The following is a 25916-nucleotide window of genomic DNA, read 5'->3' as shown; positions in this document are numbered from 1 at the left end:
ATGATTACAATTAACTTATGCATTTTTTGAGTAATGTGTCAAATCTATTCTAGCCTTTGTTATTCCTTTGGCTCTGTTTTGAATCTGCAGAGAAGAAGGATTTCACCTCAGTCAGTTTTAGCCCTTTTGCTGTAGTTTAACAGCAATTCATATGGGAAGCTTTTTCTTTAAATGTAAGGTTTTTTAATTGGAATTGTTTCGTGCGTGTTTGCCCTAATGATGATACTAGCTATGTTTTATATGAACTGTGCCAACGTTACTAACATTCTTCAGCCAACAATAAACAGCTGATACCTTGCCCAACCTTGCTGGACTTGGAGTTTTGAACTTATGTTCTGCACATGCCAATATATTGGCTGTAAATAGAATGGACTATAGTAGTATTTGGGTCATATGGCATACCAAATTAAAATAAATTATCTGGATGTCCTACATCAAACTGTTCATGATGAATACGTGCGCTGAATACTCATCTAAATAAAACAAAACAAACCCAAAGCAACCTCCTTAATCTGCATGATTGATTTATTTCAGTAGTGACACAGTGCTTCAGACCAGCTGATCTGTCTCCCCCAGTGGCTGCCGGTCTGGACCCCTCTGCCTGCGCTGGTGTAGACAAACCATTACCTCTTTCTATGAATGGAGAGATGACAGTTCAGCTCCTGAACTTCAGCTTCAACAACTGAAAAGCTGGAGTCTCAAAAAAATTGAACCCATAACTGCTTTGACCTTTGCTGCTGTGTTGGGTTTCCGATAACATTCAGTTTGAAGGCCACAGACTCTGCTATGTGCAAGCATAAGGAATATTGTGAAGTGTCTCTTTGTGTGTTGCCAAATCGAATGAGTCACTCCCACTCTAAAAAAGCCATCTCCTTCATTCTCTCCAGTGCTGCTCATGAAAAGCACAGCAGGCACATGGCAAACAGGGAGGAGAGCCATGACTCACCCCTCTGACATTAGCCAACAGACCGAGCTGCATGCTGTTGGAAACACCGAGCTGTAAAGGGATGGAGGGAAATGAGGGAATAAATTGATAAAAATGGGAGTGTGTGTGAAAGTTTACAGGGAAGGTTATTTGAGCTTTAAAGATACTGATACTGTTCAATGTTTTATATCTGTGAGCATTTCAGGGTCGTTTTTGTACATCTTGATTCAATTGGACTTTTCTGCTCAATCACTCACTTGTGATTGTAATTTATAATCTATATATTCCATATATACAGAAAAGCTGCATTCCCCCTAAAAATGTAATTTGTTTAACTTGATTAAAGTTATTTTGTTACATTTTTAGTCCCATCCAGCCTGCTGTGCTATTTTCTTTCAATCACATACATCCCTGGGGCAGCTTGTTTCAGAAGTTTTTAGTCAGAAGTCAGAAAATCCCGAAACCATCTCTTAAGTTTTTATTGCCCCGTGGGCACATACTTCACACGTCCTGGAACGAGTGCTGGAAAAGTCTTTTTAAATAGTGCTCTGATTGGTCCAACAAGGGGTTTACTTTCCTGGCACACTTTGCCTCCTTATAGGAAGTGATGCGTAATGCTGCTGGTAGTGAGACTGAGTGGAGGAAAAATAAAGGCTCTTTGTTTTAGATCAATAATATTGGTTCATGATATTGTTGTGGAGTTCTTAATGTTGATTTTAGATAGTGATTGTTTTCAATACTGATGACAATTCAGCTTGAGATCCAGTGAAATATTATTGCTTAACTGTCTTTTAAAGTCAGAATATCACGGCGTATGCATGATGACGCATTACATGCTTCAGAATCACAACTGCAAAAGTGATAAATGCGGGGATTGAGTTGAGCAACTCATCTGGTGATAATAAAGTGTTCTGTTGAGCCAGACCACAGCTATTTTACAGCCATTCAACTCAATAAATAGACCAAGGCTGCAGTTTTCTCTCTCTCTCCCATGACTTTCCTTCTCTCCTTGTTGCTTTGTTCCTGCCTGCCTACACTGGTCTAACATAAGGGCTTACAGTATTTTTGTGACTTACTCCAAAATAACCTAAAGGTCATTGAATATTTTCAGCAGGTGACCTTTTCCTGAGTTTGCTACACATACATTACTGCTGTGTAATTCCAGCCTGGAAAACAAAGGTCCATTTGACTTGTTACTGTACCAGACTCTACTCATCTTGGACTTGGCATGGTTACTGCTGCAAAGATTCTATCTCCTGTTTGTTTCAGCTCCAGACAGATTTGTTGAGCTCTTTTGAGCTTTTTCCTACATTTCCTTCAGAACAATGGAAACCTGGAAAAGTTTGTTAATGCTGTTGTCTACAAAAGGCGTCACTATGTTTACATAGCGTGTAACAACCCTGTATTTAAGGGAATTCATAATTGAGACGGTGTTGAAAATATAAATTAATATAATTTTTTTATGGTGTTAGATTTAGAAACGTATTCAGAGAAGTTGTTGCTGAAGGACACCACCCTCACAAGACTTCTGTCAGTTATCTTTCCACTAACATCTAGAGTGTTGTTTAAGTTTAAATTGCATAAAGTGTGTTACATTCAACCATGTTTTCCCTCTTCTCCTTAAAGCAGTTCTCAAGCTGTTTCTTTTTTGAGGCCGCACCATCCATCTCTCTGTCTGTACACCCAACTTTACCCACAATACCTCTGTGTTTCAAACTTACTGCTATTTCTAGAATGAGGATTGACCTGCCCAGTGTGCCAGGGGCAACTCCCAGCATCCCATAATAGGCCTGCAGTTGTTATTTTGTTTTTTTTTCTTAACCGAGCAAGGCAGGTCACTCTGCATGCTCCACAGCAGCACAGGCCCCTCCTAGATGTCTGGTTCTATTTTAAAACTCACCAGCTGATGTGCACAGATGAAAATCAGAGTAAAGGACAAGTGGATGTTTTGGGCATGGCTGTGTTTCATAGACATCCTTGTCCTGAGAGCTTTAGCTTGAAGCTTAGTTTTGTGTTTGAGTTTTACTGTGAATGTGACATCTCAGGGAAGGAAAAACTTACTTTTCCTTGTTTTCTTTCCACTTTAAAGACAGTAGACTTGACCTTGTATAATGACATAAAAATGAAAGGACTACATTCCTCCTGTTCCTTGCTATCTGATAGATGTTAAGCCTAGTACTGTACTTAATTTCAGTAATATTTTACTATTAATACATTAATAACAACCCCTATGTAAACACATTGTCTATAACTCAGTCAATCTGTGCCTATATCCTTTGCTTCATGTTTGTCAGAATGTGCAGATGGAGGAAGCAGGCAGCAGCCCCCGGCCTGAGACACCCAGCACCCTGACAGAGACAGAGGGAGAGATGGAGGGCAGCCTGTTGGAAGTCGACCTGGACAGCTACCAGACCACGCTGGAGGAGGTACTGACCTGGCTGCTGTCGGCCGAGGATGCCCTACAGATTCAGGACGAGGTGTCGGACGACGTGGAAGAAGTCAAAGAACAGTTTCACACGCATGAGGTAGGAGGAGACCTGCAGGTTGGCTTAAGGCTTGCAGAGGTGTAAACATGCATGCACGTTGTGGATAGAGGTACAAACAACTGTGTCTCTGTGCTATGTATTTTTTTCTGTTTATGTATCTTGAGATTTCTACTCTATGACTGAGACATCAGATTGAGAGACCACATGTTTAAGACTAAGAAATAGAGGCCTGTCACAGCCAACAGTATGTGCTCCTTACATGTTGGGAATGCCAGGAATTCTGCTGCAAACAGTGGCGCACAGCATCCAATGGTGCCTTGGCCCAGAGCTTACTTGCTTGCTCGAGAAGGCGTAGTTGCAGGGTTTGTGTCTGTGCATGTGTGTAAAGGGGCTTTGGCAGGATTCCCTTGGGTGCGATGTGAATATCTGTGAACTCTAATGTCTGGAATCCAGGTCAAAGTAGAAAGCTGGTAGTGAGACTGAGAGCAACAAGGCCCAAAGCCTCTTTAACAGCCAGGCTTTTCGGGAGGTCTAAAAAAATCAATCCAGTTTGTTTCAGCCTTGTTGTTCACGTACTTCCAGCAAAGCCTTATCAAAGATAGTGTGCTCAGAGGTGCAGGAAAAAATGCTTACTCATCCAGAGAGCTCACGGACAACTGACAATAACTCAATTCATTGGTCTTAATGGCGCTCTCAACAAGAACCAGCAAAAAATAGCTACTCTGAGGAGTTAAGAAGCAACCAAACATTGTAGCATTTTCTCCTTCCTCTTCTGTTTTGCAATTGGCCTCAGTTGCCTACTTGAAGGAGTCTGGTCTTCATTTAGTCTTCGTTAGTATGGGGTGCCAAGTGGCAGCATGCAGCATCATTATATAAGCAATGTTAGGCCTCCATGTTAGACTGAATCTGAATAATTTTTAAGGGTTTGTGGTTCACGGTCTCTCGTAACTTAACATAGATATCGGTATCTTTCTTTTGTTCTTTCTTTTCGTTTTTGTTCTGTTTGTAGCACACAGCTTGTCTGAAAGGCCAACATTTCAAATTGAATTATTCTCAGATTTGCAGTACATTTCTTTGTCTGTACTTTAACTGCTTCCCCCTTCTCCCCCAAAAGGACTTTATGATGGAGCTGACGGCGCACCAGAGCAGTGTTGGTAATGTGCTCCAAGCGGGTAACCAACTAATTGCCCAGGGCAACTTGACAGAGGAGGAAGAAGATGAAATTCGGGAGCAGATGACCCTCCTCAACTCCCGCTGGGAGAGCCTCAGAGTGGCCAGCATGGATCGCCAGGCCAGGTAGATACACATACATATTGCCTGTAGAGGTATTGCAACACCTTTTACTGTTGTTTATTTGCAAATGGCAAATACATAATGTAAGTTTATTTGGTTCATAAACTAGTTGAAACTAGTTTTTTTAAAGAGAAAGAAAATAAAGCTTAAAACTCAAAAATCAATGAGTGCCATCACATCATGAGCAACAAATTGCTCAGTTTTCCTTGAATAATGTACAAGGCTGCAAGCTGTGTGAAGGTGACACCTAAAAAGCCTTGAGCTCTCCATGGTCTAACAAGCCTGATGCTCAAGCTGTGTTATCAAGGTTTATGATGCTTTAGACACACATACACAGTTGTTAATAAATTGTATTTATGACATCTGTTAGAGAATATGTTGACCCTGATTCGAAGGTGTGTGTGCTCGACTATTTGTCCATGAAGTTTGTATGGAGCCTTGCCACTCATTCTAGTTTTGATACTGTGAGGTGGGCAAATAACCAGCTGAACAGGCAGTTTCACCTTAAAGTTTATTAAACTGAAAGCATTCATATCCTTTATACCTCTACACGCTCACCTCTCTGTCTCTCTGTCCTTACTTTCTTCCTCTCTCTCTTTCCAGGCTCCATGAAGTCCTGATGGATCTTCAGCAGCAGCAGCTACAGCAGCTTTCTGATTGGCTTACGCAGACAGAGGAGCGAATCAGAAAGATAGAGACAGAAACGGCAGCTAAAGATGTGGAGATCTACAAGGAACAGTTAGAGCAGCACAAAGTAAATAAAGTTTCCCATGCAAAATTTTTAGCTTGCATGAATCCAATCAATGAGGAAAGGGGTAATTGATTTAACATGGACAGGATCAAATAGAAATCCAAGTCTTGTGATCATGTTGTCACATGTTTGATCCTGCCCTTCCAAACACTGCCACCATAAAGCTGAGCAGCTTCTCTGCCAGCTCTGTTAATGGATAATATGTGACCGTGCTGATTTCACTATTTGCGTTTCTGTTCAGGAACTTCAGAACGACCTGGAGGCAGAGCAGGTGAAGGTCAACTCGCTAACGCACATGGTTGTCGTGGTAGATGAGACCAGCGGTGAGTGCGCCACCGCTGCCTTGGAGGACCAACTACAAGTAGGTTGTCAGCCTGATAATGTTTGTGAATTTGTTTTACTAATATCCTTTGTCATTTAAAGGAGGGGAGTCTTCCTCCTCTACATGGCGTCTGCCTTTTAATGCCTATTCAAGAATAATTACATGGTCAATTTTGCTGAAACATTGATGCCCCATTGCTATCTTATGTAGTGTATGTAAGCTGACATTGTGCTGTACATTGTGTTTCTAAAAACATCCATGTTTGTATTAATGTTTATCTTTATCCTGCATTCAAGTCTTTGGGTGAGCGCTGGGCGGCTGTGTGTCGCTGGACTGAGGAGAGGTGGCACAAGCTGCAGGAAGTCTTCATGGTGTGGCAACAGCTTCTATCGGACCAGGTATGACAATTAGCATGCTCTACCTCTCATACATGCACAGGCACATATATGTGTACTGTCTTCCTTCTAATTAATACAGTTATAATGGACCACTTGAACAGTCTCATCACCCACTGAGCTATATTAAGAGAGAGTCAGAAAGCCTCACAAAGTCATTTAAATCTTAAAAACTGCTCAAGGGAATGTGTTCAGTCCTTCACGCCATCAGGCTAACTTAAGTGCTTTCAGTGCACAGTGAAACTTTCAGTCTGCCACTAAATTTTTAGATTAAAGCTTTATGTTCTTCAACCTGGAATTCATTTGTAACCATGAACACACTGTTGCTTGAGTTGGAAATGTGTCTGGCTTTGAATTTAGGCATTGACCTGGTTGCTGAATTCAAAACGCAAAATGTTTTACATTATGTTAACAAGACTCCCGGACACCGAGACTGTATTGTTTACTGAGTAATTTAAGTTATGTCTTTTTTCCCCTCACCTCTCCTGTAGAGTTTATTCAGAGAGTGGTTGGCAGAAAAAGAGGAGGCCTTGAGTGATGTACAGACCAGCAACTTTACGGACCCGAGTGAAATGAATACTAATGTGCGCCGATTAGCAGTGAGTAGTCTGCCATGTCCTTTAAGTTGGCTTGCTGCCGCAGCAGATACTTAGATCACTGACTACCTTATAATTTGTGAACTTTTCTAATAAGGCTTCCATATGTACTAAAGCCTTTGATTTTTTTCTATTCTGTAGATTTTAAAAGAAGATATGGAAAAGAAGAGGAGGACTCTCGACCAGCTGTCTGATGCAGGACAGGATGTGATATTGCTACTGCGGAGCCCTGAGGCAGGAGCCAAGATTGAGGCAGACACAGAGGAGCTGGCACATGGATGGGACAACCTGGTGCAGAAGCTGGAGGATTGCTCCTTCCAGGTATATGTATGTTTTTGCCCGTGCAACTTTGTGTACACGTTGTGCTTACTGTACTTGTCACAACAAATACAAGTGGTAGTGACACTATCTGTAAATACTAAAACGCATAATGAAATAATTCACAAAGCACTGCTGGGTAGAAGATTCAAATATATTACATGATATAGACCTCATCCTTACCACAAGAGTCAGTCAGGGTGTGTCTGTTGCTTAACACAGTACATATTTATACCAGACAGGACAAAAAATCTTTCATTTTGATTGGACATCTGCCAGCCCATCCTTTCAGTAGTACCAGTATAACATTCTGCTGAACATACTACAATTACGCTGACATAACAGTAACACAAGAACAGTTTCATGACATTTTCAGGTTCTTTGTAGGGCCTCAGAATATTTCAGGAAACAGATGGACAGTAGCATATGGTAGAGACAGATATTCTCAGAGACCATACTTAAACAGAGAAGAGCACATGGCAGTTTTTTGTTAATATACTGGTAATATATTTTAAATAAATGATAAAACCAAGTAATAAAATAGTTTTCTTTCACAACGGAGACGGAGCTGTTAGAGACACAAAGATGCTAACTGTGGCAATTTAATGCTGCTCATGGCTGCTTAACTAGAAGAATCTAGCAAGTGCTACCATTTACGTCACAATATGTAGAGACACACAGCAGTCAGTGTTGGGGAAACTCTGAAACAGTGGTTTTAGATGTAAAATTTTAACTTTAGTGCAATATTCAATTAAAATCACAATCTGTACATATTCATGCAGGGTAATCATTTTAATGTCAGACTGCAATGTTAATGTTAATGAAGGCTGGTAGGGTACAATGACTGTATTTTTTCATCTGTAGTTTTAAATGAAATTGCCCTGGCTGTTTGGCTGTGACTCAGTGAGTGAGTTTGATTCTGTCCCATTCTCACTGATGCTCTAACTCACTGCTAAGGTAATGGAAGCTGTGACGGATGCTGGGATGACTCAGGTGGAAGAGCAGGTCGTCGTGGATACAGTTGCATTAGCCACGGCTGCTTCAATCGCTAACCAGGAGTTGGCCCCACCTGCCCCCCCTAAGAAACGGCTGATGGAGACAGATGCAGAAGTCAGACGAACGTAAGAACTGGGACACACTCGGGCAGACTGGACCTCCCTTGCCAGAAAAGCATAAGAATGAAAGACACCCAAACAAACACCAATGCATGTGTTGTGTTTTGTGTTCTGCAGGTTTGAAAATAAGCTTTCTGACCTCCTGTGCTGGATTAAAACATGGAAGACGTCCACTCAGGCGATGGCCTCCACGCACCCTGAGACCACACCAGACACGCCAAACCTGCAGGAGAAGCTAAAGGTAAACATGCTGATGAAATGGCTTAAGAACAAACAATTTACAACTGAAGTTACAGCATATGTTTTAAATATATTAAATATGTTACCAATCACTGTAGGGTTTGGAATTGGACCTCACAGCAAAGGAAGCCACAGTTAGTCAAGTGATCCAGGAGGGACGGGGCTTGATGGACCAGCTGGAGAGAGGTATGAAAGAAACAGGACATTGTCCTTGCTCATTGACTCTGAAGTTGTACATTATTATACACAATAAACCAAATAATTATGTTAAATGAATCCATCCAAGTTTTGTTAAACACATTCTTCCAAGTGTGCTAAGATAGTGCCTCATATTTATCTCAGAGGCTCACTACTACTGGCTCCAACAGAAATCTTCCATTTCCCCGTTAAATTGTGTTTGTCTCGTAAGATTTTACAACTTTTCCACAGCTGCTTGGTATTTTCTGGGTATTTACAAGCCTCCATTTTTTATTGTCATTTGGTCTTCGATGCCTGTAATCGGAACGTGTGTTTGTGTGTGTGTGTTTGTGGACAGTGCTAAAAATCTGTCAGCCTGCAGGGTTGCTGACTTCATATAACTGCTCAATGAAATGAAGAGGCACTCAGGATTTTATTGTGTTTACACTGTCCTGGAGGCAGTGAGGGGTAGTGGAGCAGCACTGCTAAGTTGGGGAAAATTTGTTAAACACCGAACTTACCATTGAATTCAACTTGTTTGATTCCCTCAAATCTGCTGTTCTCTCCTCCGTATTGTCTGTTTTCCTATATTTTACCCACTAGTGTGTTTTTGACCATTATTGTCCATCATTCTCCTGCCAAAAACTCACAACACAGGCTATTACACATTCGGAGTGAACGATGTAAAATCTGTTAAAAGTCTAATTGATTATTTGTTATGTGCATTTAATGCGAACCGTTATATCTGTTGACTTCTGTGTCTCTCTGTAGAAGGAGTGTGTGTGGACTCGGTGAGGGCAGACATAGACCTGATGCAAACCGAGTGGGTGGTTTGTGCGAGGGAGCTGCAGGCAGCTAGTGAGCGAGTTCACACTCAAAGCCGGGTCATAGCGGTGTCTGCAGAGCTGGCAGACCTGGACCAAGCCCTGGAGGAACAGGACCGTTGGGTGGACTCGACCTCGGCTGAGGAAAAGTGTGACGAGGCCGAGCTCAGAAACCTGTGTGGAGAATATCAGGCAAGAGTGATCATCCACATTCATCTGTATTTCACTTTTAAACCTTTGGTCAATCTTCTTAAATTCAGGTCAGGCAGTTTTTTCATAAATATTTCAGTTTTCACAGCAGAGATGAAACACTTTAAAAGACAGTCATATATCAAAACAACCATGAGGGAAAACTGGAGAGGCAGTAAATAGAAAATAAGCTACAAGGTGCCTCAAATGCTTGAAATGTCAGTGAAAGGTGTGCAGAGCAAGACTCATAAAACCCTTTGATTCACTTTGAGCAGCGAGGGAGCACTTGCTACTGTAAAGCCTAACTCCATCAAGTAACTTTCTCTCTAGACTAACTTATTGTTGCAGGTTTCCCAACAATGATAAAAGCTTGAATTCTTAAAGATGACACTTATTCTTAATGGCACACAATATGTTTAAATATGTTCAAGAAAAAAAACACTCACCATAGAAACTGTAACTTTCTATTGTGTCAGGTCAGTCCATCAAACATAGTTACACAGATATTGCTGGCTTATTTCAAAGTCAAGCAAATAAACTAATCTTGAGCCAAGTCTATAAAATGTCCCTTTCTGTGTGGATGTACAGAAACGACACTTTTCCCTGCTGAATTATCCTTGAACAATTCTCCACTTGGAGGAGCAATCAAAAGTAACATGCCTATGATGACTCCTTATTTCATACAAATGACTGAACTTTCGTCTTCCTCTTGTTGTTCTTCAGTCCCGACTTATCCAGGTCACTGCCTTGAGTCCTCGATTGGAGCATCTTTCTGCAGAGACAAGGTCACTGGGAACCGTGCCCGCTCTGAAAGACAGCATGGTGGTGGTATCAGCACATCATGCCTCCACACTGCAGCGGCTACAGAGTAGAGAGCAGGAGGTTAACAAAGGTACCAATTAATTTTTTTAAAATCTGTACCTGTTTCGTAACTCTGAGCAGATTCCTCTGTATTAACAGTACAATATGCTTTTCAAGGGAGCCGACAGCCTTGAGACGCAGAGCTGCAGGACAGGAGATTTAAGCCTTCCTTAAAACAAAGAACCATTTTTCTCCCCTTGCTCTTGGCTCAAAGCTTTCAGGTTTATAGGGAGACCGAAAGAGTGATCGCTAAGATCAGCTGAGCTCAGTCCCATGGGGGTTGTGTAAATTTGATGTGAGTTTTTATATGAATCCTTGGCCAGCCACAAGTAATAGATGATACCCTTATATGGCCTCCAAAAGCTCACAGATGCATGTCTATTTACGTGAGCGATTGAGTGTAAGATGATCATGGCTCTGTGCCGGCTCCATCTCTACCTGAGGACGTGACTTGCACCTGGGGCAGTCCTGAAAATCAGTCACCGTTTTACCTCTGGAATTTACATGCACTCCTCTTGGCCAAAAAAGAGAGTCTGTAAAGGGAGACTTGAATGCTCTTCTCCGCCCCAGACCGTGTGTGTGTGTGTGTGTGTGTGTGTGTGTGTCTGTCTGTCTTTTGACTGTGAGGATTTGGATGACAGCCAAGGAAAACCATTTTGTTTCTGCTTGAGGGCACTTTGCTTCTTGCTGGGACCTCTCTTTATAACCCCCCTGTTACGCTCCATCTCTCTTTGTGTATATAAACATAGCCAGAAGCATTAAATCACTTTGTTAATTAAAATTAAAACACTGACAGAAAAGAACAGGAGATGAGAGTCAGAGGAAAGAACAAGGAGCTGGAAGAAATATTACAAATCCAATATAAATGACGTTGAAGTAGTCACAAATAACAAATGTGATTCAAATTATGTTATTCATTTAATTACGTTTGCAATAGGGGAAGATAGCTGGTTAGCTGTGATTGTAAATATATATATATGTATTTTTTAAATGAATCTGGCATGATTGACATGTGCACAACTACACTTACTTTGGGATACAGACAAACATCTGGGATCCTCTTGCAGTATGGAAAACACACACACATCCAGGGATAGGGAAATCCCATAACCACCTCACTGCCCCCTTGTGGTTGAAGTTCTGATACAAAAGTTTTGATACCTTAACTTCCCATGCTGTCTTTTTTTCCCCTCCTCCTGGTCTTATTCCAGCTTTGGTAAGTCTTGAGACCAACCAAACGTTGCAGAGCCCAGTGGAGGGCCTAGAGGCCAGGCTGGCCACTCTGAGAGAAGGAATTGTAGACATCACTACCGCTGAGGGGGCAGTGGAGCGGGCACAGGTGAGTAGTGCATCATGCATTGCATACATAACATTGTGGCTCTCTGTGAAAGCGATGGTTAACTTTCCACCACACTTTATTTAAATATTTAAAGTGCACATATTGTGATTACTACAAGACAGTCAGATAACCAGGAACCAAAAACACAGAACTCAAAGGTAGAGGTATGATCTGATTAATTAATGTTTGATATTAGTGGAATAATCTTATTTATTTTATGGTTTTAAATTGTCTTTGAGGTGCCACTTCAAGTTGTCTTAGGACACACAATCTTTTCTAGGGTACTTATTAGTCAACCTTCAGAATATACATTTCCAGTTCTCACAGATTCACTTCATTGCTTTTCTTATTGGCAGTTATATTTACGATTCTTTAATCATATTGTTGTTTAATTCTAATCTTGTAACATACTTATTACGTATTGTTGTTAAATGTTTCTGCTATGATGTTATTGGTTAGCCAAGATTCCCCTGAAAAGTTTCTAATCCAATTAAGGATTTCCTGGTTATATGAAGCTTAAAAAAACAATAAAATAAAGTGAAAACAACAGAGACAATTGCATATTCATATGCTGGAAGAATGAAAAATGACATGTTATTTTGCATTGTTGTTTTTGTGGTGCCCTTCCGACCTCTAAACTAAAAGGATTTGATTCTTTGTTTGTGTCTGTGTTATGTATATCAGAGTGAGTGTTAATCTCAGTCTGTTGTCAGTTTGTCTTTTACAACACACAATAGGCCCCTTTATCAGCCAGTCAGTTCCGTCTGCACTGTGTAGGAGGAAAAGTGTGTGTGTGTGTGTTTATGTGTGTGTGTGTGTGTGTGTGTTTTGGTATGTAGTTTTGTGATATATGTGTCGTTGTGTTTTGTGTGTGTGTGTGGTTCTCTCCTCCTCCATCCTTCAGTGGAATGTGGTTCAGTCCGCGCTCTTGTTATTGTGTCAGATGTGCATGGAGCCTGGGTGGGGGAGGGCGGGGACGTGGTACATTCTGGGCAGCATGCCCATGCGTGCAGCACAGAGCTCCCAGCAGCTCAGTGTAGAGCCTCTCAACCAGTCAGTCAGCTTGACAACTATCGCATACACTCCCATGATAGCATCTCTGAATCCTATTTGCAATTAGCCTAATGACACAAGGTGATAGTCATCTGATTGGCTCAGTAATGTTTTTTCAGGTTGGACTATACACAATGTAAAGTGCTTCTGAGATGAGTAATTAATAAGGCTGTGATGAGATCTCGTGCCAAGAGTGAAGTTATTTCTCCTCATGGGAAAAGTTGTCTTGCGAGACTCACGCATTTGACACTTTTCACACGCTTTCAAGCCACACATAATTTTTCTCACCCATTTTTCTCAGTGAAAACAAATAACTGATAATGTCACCTCGCTTCACAAATCATCTACACCTGGCTGATGCGACACCACCGTAAGCCGTGATAGTAATAAGTTCAAGGGAATTAATGTGATTGCAAGGTTGTAACAACATATTGTTGCCCCCGTACATTTTACATTATTTGTGCTACATTGTCATCACATCGCTACATATCATGTACTTTATGTATAAGGAATTGTTCCATAATTAATGGTAGAGTATCTTGTGGAGATTTTGACCAGTAGTCATGCTAAGTAGCAATGTTTTGAGGAGCAGGTCCCAGAGCACACCAGTGATATGATGCCCATTCCTGTTAACAGTTTCACACCATTTAACTGATTGACAGTGGCAAGACAAACAAATTTGTTATGCCGACCGCATTCTTGTCTTATTGGAGTTATTGTAATGACCAGTTTCCCACTTGGAAGTATCATTCACGTCAACATCTTAAGTTGTAATTACAAGTGGGAAACTTGGCTGAAAATCAAACAAATGGATGCCTCGTGCCTGACAAAGTCCATTGTTTAAGATAATTGATCCTAAATGTAATGGTTATAGTGTTAGATTGTCAATGCACTGAAGTTTTAACCCTCACACCACAACTCTGCAGTCCAAAAACTGTCTTGTGTCATCCAGTGACATAAACAAATGTAAATCATAAACATAAGAAACTTTCCCATCTTGACTATCCTACTCATATGAAACAAATGCTGCATGAGGCCTCAAAGATCACATCACTGTGTTTGTTTTTCAAAAAGTCGACATCGCATTTATATCAAATATTGGATTAAAAATTGCGGTTCATACTATCAGGTCAATGTAGGATAAATCACTTGAGAAAAATACTAAATTGGCAAACCGTTAAAATACCTTCTTTTTTAAATTTTTTTTTTTAAAAGAGGCCATGACAACCAAAATGTTTACGGGAACTTCTTTCTTCAAGAGTAAAGCCTCAGTCAATCAGAGAGACCTCAGGGGACCTCTTAATTTCTTCTCACCAAGCGTATGACTCACTGTTAAACATTTTTATTGTTTATGTTACAGCATTTACATGCAGTAAGAGTTCGCATGGTTGCCTATTACTTATAGACACAGCTTGGACATGTCATTTTAAGCCTGAACTCCTGTTCACCTCAGGGCCTGTGTCTAGAGATTGAGCAAACACAGCAAGCCTCCGATCCTGCAGAACTACAACGATGGAGTAAACTGTCCTCCAGGGCCCGTGAGGAGCTGGGCACACTGAAGTGCATCCTGGGTAGCATGAAGGAAAATCAGGTAGAGTAGCTGTAATTAGTGATTACAGCTTAGTGAAGTGTCACATAGAGGTTTTTTATCTATATTTTTTTCAAATATGAACGTTATTGTTGATATTAGGTGCGTTTAGTGGAAGTGGAACGTTGGTTGATTGCAGTTGAGGAACTGCTGTCTCGTGATGCGACGGGGTTGGGCGACAAGGAGCGTCTACAGGAAGAGCTTAGCCAATGCAAGGTTAGAGGACAATGCAAAAAATGAAAACATTGGTAATTATTTTCTATCCAACAGATTTTGACATTCTAATGGTGAAGGCGTCTTGACTTACTGCTTAAAAGTTAGATTTTGCATTTTTCAGATGACCTGTTTACTATTGTATTGGATTTAAATATCTGCAAAGTATTATTCGTTATCCGTCTTCATTTCTCTCTCTTCCTGCTAACAAGGAGTATGTGAATGAGATGGAGTCAGTGGAAGGTTCATTGAAGCAGATGGGAGAGAATGTGGGCTCTGTACAGGTTTCTGCAGTCCCAGGACTAGCCAAGTGGGGGCAGGATAAGTTGGACGAGTGCCGGGGCAGATGGGACACGCTCAGCAAACAGGTGAGTTTTCATTGTGCGCTTTTACGTCCTGTAATTCATGTATGAAAGAAATATGGCTTCTTATTTTGTGTTTATGTGTGCCTGAATCCATTCACGTTGTTGCAGTGTCATTTTAGTGTCACTAGCAAGCAGGTAAGACATCTTGTGTAGCTTAAAGTCTGATAGGGACAGACAGAATTTACAGCTTGACTTTAGGTCACGTAGCTTTTTGTTTCACTTACAAACCTGATGTCGTATGCTTCCCTCCAGCTGCTGAGCCATCAGGAGCGTGTGGCGGAGAGTCAGGAGAGGCATGTGAATCTGAGGAAGGACTTGGCGGAGATGCAGGAGTGGATGACACAGGTTGATGAGGAGTTTCTCATGAGGGACTTTGAATATAAGAGTCCTGAGGAGCTGGAAGCATCGCTAGAGGAGATGAAGGTGGGAGTGGATGCGTGAATATAAACTAACAGGAACATTTAGGAACTTTGGGGGAATATGGTGATTCTCTGATAAACAAAGAGATTTTGACTTTGTGTGTGGGACTAAGTCTCTTTGTTGCTGTCGTTTTCTTATCTGTCCTCATCTCTCCCAGAGGGCTAAAGAGGATGTGCTGCAGAAGGAGGTGAAGGTAAAGATCCTGAAAGACAGCATCAACATGCTGGTATCCAGGACATCGCCCCCTGGTGGAGACAGTGGACAGGAGCTGACCTCAGAGCTAGAGGGGGTACTAGCTAACTACCACAAGCTTTGTGACCGCTTCAAGAGCAAGTGCCACACTCTAGAGGTAATGTTTGTGGACATGAGGTCCTTTTGTGTTGGAGAAGTTTAAAAGTTGAATAAAAATATTGGCTGTCTGACAGATGTCTGTTGAAAATGATGGCCACCTATGCTTTTATTTTTGCAAAAATGTACTTGCACCACAGTGTCACGCAGTTTGTGATTTTAGATGGAAAAAGAAGATGTTCCTAGTCATTAGGGATTTATGTTGGCTTTGAATTTAGGGTTAAAGTATTTTTCTGGTAAAAAACAAACAAAAAAAAAAAAACAGCTGTTGTGACACATTTTATGCATGAATGGCCCAATTTATCCGTCAGCTTGTAACTCCCATGCTTCAGAAAGGGAATAACATGTAGGTTTATGTGATGTGTCATTTCGTGAGCTCCTTTAGTTAATTTTCATGCGAAGAACAAGAAAAGCTGGGAGGGCACCGGTGATTCTGGATTCCAGAGCTAATCTGTGAGTGTAAAATCATAGATTGGGGCACTGTTATCATCATCCCCCCGACTCTGCAGGGTAAAGGTCAGACACGTCACTGAGTTGTGCTTTTGCTCATGTATAGCCTTTGCCTTAAGTCTAGTACTCACCATAGAGTTTTGCAGTTTAATTTGAGTCCTTTTTCAGTGCCTCACAGGGAAGTGTTTTTTATATTGTCCTTTAAGATTTGCAAGTGAGAACATTTGATAGAGCTGTCACTTAATAGTAATTTATTCATGTTTTTGTATTTAGATGTTTTTGACTGTGTTTATGTGTGTGCTGGGGATATTCTGTAGGAGGTTTGGTCCTGTTGGATGGAGCTGCTTCAGTACCTGGATATGGAGCATGTTTGGCTCAACACTCTGGGGGAGAAGATCCAAGGTACTGACAATGTACCAGAGAGCAGTGAGGCTGTCAATGAAGCTCTGGAGGTACAAATGCAAACACACACACATATACTTACTGTGATCACATTTAATTAATCTGTGATCTTATAGCGTTTAATCTTCTCTTTCTCTTCTGGTAATTCTCTCAATTTGTGAAAGGGAATATTAAGGTTTTGTGGAGTATTCATATTTTTCTTACTTTACTTTAATTATCATGAATGCCTTACTATGTGTGCAGTTTGAATATGTTCAAGGGGGAGACTAGCTTTGCTGAGCTGTACCAGAAGTACAGGAGATTCACCATCCTTTGACACAGTGCTGTTGTTGGTCTCAATTAACATATGAACATATAATTTTTTCTTTACATTGTCTGTGGTTAGTTTGGATTTACATGCCATGCCAAACATTTGGTCCATCCCGCACATAGACGCTGCTATATTATTGATGCAAACATCAAACATATAATAAGACACCTTCTGGTAACACTTGAACAAAATAAATAAATTTATTGTACAAATTCTCCCATAACGTACAAACATAGAAATAACTACTGGAAATAACAACTACTGGATTACTTTTGGATAAACCTTTTTGAAAATGCACATATTCATCCTCCGTGGCTGCAGGCACATTTCAACAGAAAGTAAATAAGAAGTCTCATATAATCTTTGTTACTCATTGTGGAAATGAGGTACTTATATAAATATATTTTTTAGTTAGACCAGCCATTCATCTTTGAATATGTGCACAATTGTATTTATTCTGAACTTATTCCTGTACCTACACTGTATTTGAAAGAAGCTGCTGCATGATCCAATAGAGGCATATCAAATATGTGCATTCATTGGTCTGAGACAGGAAACATTTCAAATTTCATAAACCAAACCATCCATTTAATACTCTAACTCTGTTAATAACTTCATTGTCTTTGACTTTGTCTCCCAAATTTCTTCTGCTATGTCTCGCTCTGTTACTATATCTGTAAACTGCCTGCAGCACAACTGTCAAACTCACTTTAATCACAGTGCTGCTTCTGTAACATTGCATAGTGATGCAGGAAATTGAAGACCCTTGAAGACAACCCTTCTCCTCTTTGTCCTTATGTGTTTTTTGCTGTTTTTCTTTCTTTCTCTCTCTCCCTCTCTATTCTTCAAAACCTTCCTCTCTCACCCGTCACCCTTTCCATCCTCCCTCTTTCCTAATCAGACTCACCCTTCTGGAGGGGTGCTGTCGTTCTCTCTCTCTCTCTCTGTCCATTACCTCCGGGAAGGAAAAGCACATTTAATGACCCCACGTAAACAATGACTGTTGGAGCCAAACAAGTGCAGTCACTCGACAAGCTTGTCTCTCACTTGTCTCTCATTTCGCGTTCAGTTATCATCTTTTTTTCGGTTTGCCTCCATCTGACACACCCAACATAGCAATTCTTGCATCTGCAATCCATCTGTTTTCTCAGCCTTTTGGTTCTTTCTCAATTTTTCACACACACACACACACACACACACACACACACATTTTTTTTCACTACTTCACTGGATTTCTTGTTTCTCTCTAGTGGTCGAGTGTTTGTTTTCTAGGTATTTCATTAAATTTTTTCCTCGTTTCTCGTGGCAAATTTTTGTAACCGTGAAGCAGTTTACCTTTCTTGATCTTGATTGCGGCTTTATCGAAGGACTATTTTATTTTTGTCCGGGAATTTCACATCCTCACACTCCATTTCCTTCCTTTTTTGCTTGATTTCCCTTTGCCCCTAAATTTACCCTTTTCTCCCTTTCTCCGTTCACCACCAGTCTTTGGAGAGTGCGCTTCGCCACCCTGGGGACAACCGGACGCAAATCAGAGAGCTGGGTCAGACGTTGATTGATGGGGGCATACTAGATGAACTCATTAGCGAAAAACTAGAGGCCTTCAATTCCCGTTACGAGCAGCTCAACCACCAGGTCAGGACCTTGTCTTTGTGTGTAAGCAAATGTGGGATGTGTGTGTGTTTCTTACTTTAGATTATGAGTTTGTGTTCTTTTTCAGTAAAGTTAGACCTATGTATTTTATTTGACTTATTATTTATTTTACTTATTATATACTTATTATTTTATTTATTTGCATTTGATCATATCCAACTAAACATATCTATAGGCTATACACAGAAAATAGTCACCAGATTTATATTGATAGTGATAATAAACACATTTATGTTTTAATACTAGTTATATAAACATGTATTAAATATTTATATTTTCACTGTATGTCACATTATATCAGCACAAAATTTATTTTACAATTTTTCACTGGGTACACAGTATATTTGTGTGAATCTATTATTTTGCATGTTGTATTATCACATCACGTCAAACACAACGGAAAAACACTATTTCAGATGGGTGTGTACGTTCCTGAGTACAGTTGGTAATAGCTATTATATTTAGTCTTCTCCATCTACAGTTTTAGGACATGCACTTCCCCTTAGTTTCTTGAATCTGGAATATCAGAATATTGACATGAAAGATTTAAAGCGCCTTGACTTGATGTCCAACCAGGCGGTGAACAGGCAGATCAGCCTTGAGCAGCAGCTGCACACCCTGAAGGAGAACGAACAGGCGCTCCAAACACTGCAGGAGTCTTTGAGCCAGCTGGACCACACACTCACCTCTTACCTCACGGACCGCATCGACGCCTTCCAGCTCCCGCAGGAGGCGCAGGTACAGTACGCATGTGGACAATACACACTCTCACACCCAGAGGAGTTACAATCCGCGTCGCCTCGACGTGTAGTTACATTTTTGGCTACGACAGGCTATGACGTAGGTGACGGTGTAGGGTAGGGGGCTATGCAGAGGCTACGCCGTCGATTCGACGCAGGAGTATAAATTGCACTTTATCAGACAAGACGTTGACAGTTGGGAAGCACCCAAACTTGATGGATCTTACTTCAGGCAGTATCATCTCACTTGTCTGAAGGCTCTTGCTTCACTTAGAGACTCATGGAACAGTAGTACAATATTAATATAATATACACACAATGACACGTTGGAAGACTAAGCAGTAGTCAGCAGTCTGAAAAACTTTCAAAATAAACATATTTATTCATAGTACATGTTTTGGTTGTTAAATTGGTCTTTGTTGAGGTCCTAAGTAGCATAAAACACAAAGTCTAAAGATTTCATAGTATTACATACAGAGGTCTTGTATGTAAACATTTGGAAAAACCTAATGAATTCATAATGTCTGTCTGTATGAGTCTACATACTGTATACATTTATGTTGTATAAAAGTTCCACTTTTCCTTCAGACCATCGGGGCAGAGATCGCAGCCCACGAGTTGACGGTGGAGGAGATGAGAAGGAGGAACGTGGCCAACTTGCCCCCCCCCACCACTGATGGCAAAGCTGCTCGAGGTGGAACCATGCTGGACCAACTACAGGTAACACTGACTCCTGCTGGAGGACATCAGGAAACACAGGGAACTGATGTCAGATTGGGTTCTCCTCCAGCCACCATCACTGCTTAATCATGATATTAAAATAAATACATGTAATACTTGTGCCGATGTTTGCTAAATAGTTTCTGAAATGCAACATTCTTATTAAACACTGTCATTATTGCTAATATGAGATATATATATATATATATGTGTGTGTGTGTGTGTGTGTGTATATGGCAAGTGAAACTTGTATAATGTATACATTCATTCCACACAGAATGATATATTTCAAGTGTTTAATTTTGATGATTATAACTGACAACTAATGATTTATTGTGAAAAGGTTCAATATTGAGGACACCTGGTGCCACACTCTAATCAGCTAATTAACTCAAAACACCTGCAAAGGCCTTTAAATGGTCTCTCAGTCTAGTTCTGTAGGCTACACAATCATGGGGAAGACTGCTGACTTGACAGCTGTCCAAAAGACGGCCATTGACACCTTGCACAAGGAGGGCAAGACACAAAAGGTCATTGCTAAAGAGGCTGTCTGTTCACAGAGCTCTGTGTGAGAGGCGAAGGGAAGGAACAGATGTGGTAGAAAAAAGTGTACAAGCAATAGGGATAACCGCACCCTGGAGAGGATTGTGAAACAAACCCCATTCAAAAATGTGGGGCTGCAGCTGGAGTCAGTGCTTCAAGAACCACCACGCACAGACGTATGCAAGACATGGGTTTCAGGTGTCGCATTCCTTGTGTCAAGCCACTCTCATAACACCTGAGCAGTGCCACAGACTGATTGACTCCATGCCACGCCGCATTGCTGCAGTATAAATCCTTTTTTTGTATTGGTCTTAAGTAATATTCTAATTTTCGGAGATACTGAATTTGGGGTTTTCATCATTATTTTAATCATCACAATTAAATGAAATAAACATTTGAAATATATCAGTCTGTGTGTGATGAGTGAATATAATATCCAAGTTTCACTTTTTTGAATGGAATAAATCAACTTTTTGATGATATTCTAATTATATGACCTTTAGAAATCTCTCATTTCACTGCAGAGGAAACTTAGGGAGATCTCCACAAAGTACCAGCTGTTCCAGAAGCCAGCTAACTTTGAGCAGCGCATGTTGGACTGTAAGAGGGTCCTGGATGGCGCCAAGGCTGAGCTGCACATTCTGGATGTCGGGGATGTGGATCCAGAAAAAATCCAGTCCCACCTCAGTGGTTGCATGGTGAGAGCTGCAAACTTTCTCTCTTTTAAACAATCACAAATGGTTTATTTGTTGCTGATTGGATGAATTGTGAAGTGTTTTACAAATGTTCAACGAGGTATACAATTATTTAAAGATACATAAACATAAATAGCTACCTATTTATGCAGACAAAAGTACCTCAGTCATAGGCTCATTTTCATTTTTAATTTATTTATAGAAACTGTACAAGTTGCTGAGTGAGGTGAAGCTGGAGGTGGAGACGGTGATAAAGACAGGTCGACAGATTGTACAGAAACAGCAGACGGAAAACCCCAAGGGCATGGACGAACAGCTCACTGCTCTCAAACTGCTCTACAATGACCTGGGGGCACAGGTAACATATTTTTAGGGAACATTTAAAGCACATGAATTCACCTCATTCTACTAAACGCAGCTCGTGTAGGATTATAAGTAATATTAAATATCTCTATCTCCATTTTAAGTCAACTTCATTTATCTTCTCTTTACAGGTGACAGAGGGTAAGCAGGACCTGGAAAAAGCTTTGTCTCTGTCTCAAAAGTTCCAGAAGGAGAGCGCCGCCCTGCAAGAGTGGCTGACCACCAATGAGGCTCAGCTCCAGCAGAAGAACAGCTGTGGAGACATGCCAGCTGACATTGATGCTGAGATAGCATGGGCTAATGTGAGTAACTGTCCAAACCTTTTATCACATGTCTTCAGCAGGTGCAAAGAAGTGCTTCTGCTTCCAGCCAGTAGGTGGTGCAGAGAGACAGTCATATGAAAAGAGGACAGCTACAGTATTAAAAAACATTGATTGAATCCATATCCACCCTTTAAATGGAGAAAAGGTGGTCAGAATTATACGGATGCTTTTTGTCATGCTATTGGTACTCATCCCATCTCTGAGATCCCAGTTCATTGAAAAGGACTTAAAATATTATATGATCCTACACACTGTACAATGGTATTAAAACTGAAACAGTGTGAGTTTAAAATGAGTCACAAGTTCATACATAAGTATGAGTAAGTAACAGTTTTAAAATGTATATGCAGTTAAAGGGGGAATAAATTAAATTCATGGTATTATGTTTGGTTTATGTCACCTGTATTTTATGCCTTATTTATGGTTTGATTTACACCGTGTGTGTGTGTGTGTGTGTGTGTGTGTGTGTGTGTGTGTGTGTGTGTGTGTGTGTCTGTGTGTGTGTGTGTGTGTGTGTGTGTCCCTCCACCAGGGCCTGCTGAAGGAATCGGAGCGTCGTAAGGTTGAGTTGTCCAGCCTGATGGAGACCAGTGCTGGTCTGCAGACTCTGGTGGAGGGCAGCGAGGCTCAGTTGGAGGACAAACTCTTTGGCCTCAATGAAGCCTGGGGCCGCGTCCGCACCTGGACCGAGGACTGGCTTAGTGCTGTGCTGGTGAGTGCAAATATTTTATGCAGCAAGGCTTAATAAATAAAGAGTTGCTGTGTTACTTATTTAATGTCCTCTGAGTATGTTGATTCTCCCTCCTGCTTTAAGTTTTATAGCGATATGCTTAAACAATGCTTTTACTTGCCGTTATTTGCAAGTGTACAGAGGCTACTTGGCTGTGCCATTTAGTATGCAATTATTTTGTGTAATAATAATTATTTTAATTATTGCTGCATTTATAAGGCCTATCAAGTGTGCTGGAATAATTTAAGCACATGTGAAGTTGAAAGGAAAAAGATTTACAACCAAAATAAAACATTTCCTCATTATGCTGTGTAAGTCAAGTTATTGCAGTAGCTGGGCAAAGACATACACTTCAAATCAAGAACAAAACAGGGACACCCAAATTACCTCTTCAGTAAAGATATATTCACCATTTTATTTAAACTAAGACGTACTTCTTCTTGTGATTGTGCAGCAAGTCATGTAAAGGTTGTGGAAAACTCAGAAAGTCATTATTAACATAATTGTCTTTGTTTTAGATTAAGTAGAAAATAGGGAAAACACAGGAGGACCTTTTTAACAGTAATTCATGTTTGTATTCCTTATGGAAACACCGAGCTCTGTTTTTTCATTGTATGTCTGCAGAGTCACCAGAATGAAGTGGAAATATTCGATGAGAACTTGGCTCACATCAGCACCTGGCTCTACCAGACCCAGATCCACCTGGACGAGGCTGAGCGGCTCGCCCCGACAGAGAGGGAAAAGGTGGTCAAGGTAAGTCGTCAGAGGGAGTCGTGTGAGAGAGAAAACATTAATATGAAGAAAAAGTGTGGATACAGGACATGGTACATGAAGGATAGTTAAAATCTTTTCCATATTATCATAAGTATTGAGTTTATACTATTTTTCATTGACTGTAGTGTCAAGTAAATATAAGAACTGCCAGAGTTCATACCATGACAAGGTTAGAAGTATGTAATAGTAGTTTATAATTGCTTTATGGAAATCACTACCTCTGGCAAGGAAATGCATTCTGCTAGGATCCATCCTGTTACCTTGTGGTGGAGAGATTTTAATGCTAAATGCCCCATTTTGGATTGTTCACAGCAGAAGTGTTTTATGCTTGGGTAAGATGGAAATTTTTAAGAAGCACACATATTTGGACACTATTAGGTTTTTTTGTGTAGTTCTTAATAATTGCCAGCTTCACCATGTGTTACCAAATGGAATAAAAAAGAGACTGAGAGCTAATTGGGGTGGGCCAAGAGAGAGGTTTGTTGAAGTCTGAAGAAAGTGGCTAAATGAGGAAAGAGGAGAAGCTTAACCTTTTATTTTTTAGTGTCAAGTAATTTATCTTGCAGTTATATTAAATTCTTAACCCTTCCCTTCCTCTCGCCATGACAACTGAAGGTCTCCAATAAATATCAGCTGGTACCGGAGGCTGCTAACCTTGATTAGTACACGCTGTGCTGAGCTCTTTGGTCTGAACCAAGGCTACACTGCCATCCAGTCTGAGAGAGAATGACTGATAGCTGATAGAACTGATAGATAAATAGATGACCCGCTACTCTATGGTCTGTCCTCAGAGCATGCTAGAGGAGCTGGAGGACATCAGTCTGCGCGTGGACAACGTGAAGGACCAGGCCATCATCCTGATGACCAGCAGGGGGCCTGCCTGCCGAGATGTGGTGGAGCCTAAACTGGCTGAGCTCAACTGCAACTTCGACAAAGTCTCCCAACACATCAAAACTGCGAAGGTACAAAAGCACAAACTGTATGAAAATCGAAAATCACTGCATCAAACAAGCAAACATCCATCACCATCTTTACTAATGTGGATTCAGTGTGGAATTTAATAGTGCTACACTCACAGAAAAAAGGTTAGAGTCTCACATACAAAGTCTGTACAGTCACTCCATCTTTTTCTTGTCTTTTGGTGTTCAGATGATGACCAGTCTGGAGTCAGGTGGTGTGGAGTTAAACCAGGTACAAGAAAGAGTAGTACAGGTTTTGACAAAGAATATAGAAGATATATAGACTTAAATAGACTTTTTAGAGAAAAGTCCAAAAAAAGTTTCTCAAAAAATCTTTTGAGCGTGCATTCAGATAATTAATAATTGCATTTATTTTACCTGTCTTGACCTGAGGTACGTTTGTGCTCTGTCATCAGGTCATTCACAGCCAGGAGATCCGAGCAGAGAGTCCTGCTGATGCTCTGGTCCTCAGTGAGGTGAAGGAGCTTCAAGCAGAGCTTCAGGAAACGCTGATGGCTCTGCAGCAGCAGCAAGACCCAGTAAATGTCCTGGACGATGACAAGGTACACAAGGTCACCTTTCAATTTTGTGCTTTTTTTAAAATTTCAAATAAAGTACTCACAGTGATGATGACTGTTAATGATGGTAAAATTATGAGATACGTACACAGACTAGGCATAAGCAGAAAAGTAGTAATTCCTTCATTAAAATAGAGCACCAAATGTTGGCGTATTGCAGATAGGGAAATAGGCGCTCTGTCCATTGTTTGGTTGCGGTAAAGGTTAGCCATCTAATAATTTCACAGAGAAATTTGAAAACACAGAGAAAATTGCCCCAGGTTGCTTATTATTCTCACTCTGAGATTGACAATTGAGAATGAGATTTTCTATGAAGAAGATGACAGGCCACTGGCTATATAAAGCTGCACCTGATAAGAAAAGCTTTGATTGGATATTTCAAGGCCAAACAAGTCTGGAATTCAAGCGGTGTTATCAAGGTTTATGACGTTAAGCAAACCTGACCAGTCCAAAGCAAGGTCAGCATGTCAGAGCAAGCTCTTGTTATGTTGTAAACAGTATTTTCATGAGTGTCTACAGCGTTGCTTGTTTAGCAAAGGAGGAACTTACTAAGCTAATGACAGTTTCTGGTTTGTAGGTTGTTATGTTCTATGCTAACTGAATTAATATATAGATTTAGGATGTATTGAAGACTGCTCTATTTAAAAAACAAAAAACAAACAAACATCTGATCTGAATCTCTTGAGCTCATTCATTTGTCGCTCTCTGCACCAGATGGATGAGGAAAAAGCCAGTGTGGAAGACTTGCTGAGAAGAGGAGAAGAACTGCTTCAGCAAACTTCAGACGACGGCCAGAGAGAAGAGTTGAGACTTCTCCTGCTCCGGCTGCAGAGCCAACATTCCGCACGCAGGGTGAGA

General features: G+C 40.7%; 1 protein-coding gene across 5 annotated transcripts in view; it reads left to right on the top strand.

Moving 5' to 3' along the window:
• Positions 1-25916, top strand: part of utrn (utrophin) — a 192022-nt gene that overhangs the window by 30621 nt on the left and 135485 nt on the right. For all 5 annotated transcript variants that reach the window (XM_046061226.1, XM_046061229.1, XM_046061228.1 and 2 more), the window contains exons 10-40: positions 3220-3450; positions 4526-4707; positions 5308-5458; positions 5697-5816; positions 6074-6175; positions 6664-6771; positions 6910-7089; positions 8044-8207; positions 8319-8442; positions 8540-8627; positions 9390-9634; positions 10355-10523; positions 11704-11831; positions 14338-14475; positions 14575-14688; positions 14898-15053; positions 15303-15473; positions 15628-15819; positions 16586-16720; positions 18466-18615; positions 19210-19371; positions 19962-20093; positions 21161-21334; positions 21534-21689; positions 21826-21996; positions 22550-22729; positions 23372-23500; positions 24313-24483; positions 24671-24712; positions 24897-25043; positions 25773-25910. In XM_046061226.1, the coding sequence (XP_045917182.1) occupies positions 3220-3450; positions 4526-4707; positions 5308-5458; positions 5697-5816; positions 6074-6175; positions 6664-6771; positions 6910-7089; positions 8044-8207; positions 8319-8442; positions 8540-8627; positions 9390-9634; positions 10355-10523; positions 11704-11831; positions 14338-14475; positions 14575-14688; positions 14898-15053; positions 15303-15473; positions 15628-15819; positions 16586-16720; positions 18466-18615; positions 19210-19371; positions 19962-20093; positions 21161-21334; positions 21534-21689; positions 21826-21996; positions 22550-22729; positions 23372-23500; positions 24313-24483; positions 24671-24712; positions 24897-25043; positions 25773-25910 (4650 nt within the window). The remainder of the gene's footprint in view (positions 1-3219; positions 3451-4525; positions 4708-5307; positions 5459-5696; positions 5817-6073; positions 6176-6663; positions 6772-6909; positions 7090-8043; positions 8208-8318; positions 8443-8539; positions 8628-9389; positions 9635-10354; positions 10524-11703; positions 11832-14337; positions 14476-14574; positions 14689-14897; positions 15054-15302; positions 15474-15627; positions 15820-16585; positions 16721-18465; positions 18616-19209; positions 19372-19961; positions 20094-21160; positions 21335-21533; positions 21690-21825; positions 21997-22549; positions 22730-23371; positions 23501-24312; positions 24484-24670; positions 24713-24896; positions 25044-25772; positions 25911-25916) is intronic.

Source organism: Micropterus dolomieu, linkage group LG10 (genome assembly GCF_021292245.1).
Source record: "Micropterus dolomieu isolate WLL.071019.BEF.003 ecotype Adirondacks linkage group LG10, ASM2129224v1, whole genome shotgun sequence".
Taxonomy (NCBI): Eukaryota; Metazoa; Chordata; class Actinopteri; order Centrarchiformes; family Centrarchidae; genus Micropterus; species Micropterus dolomieu.
This window is presented reverse-complemented; position numbering and strand designations above follow the sequence as displayed.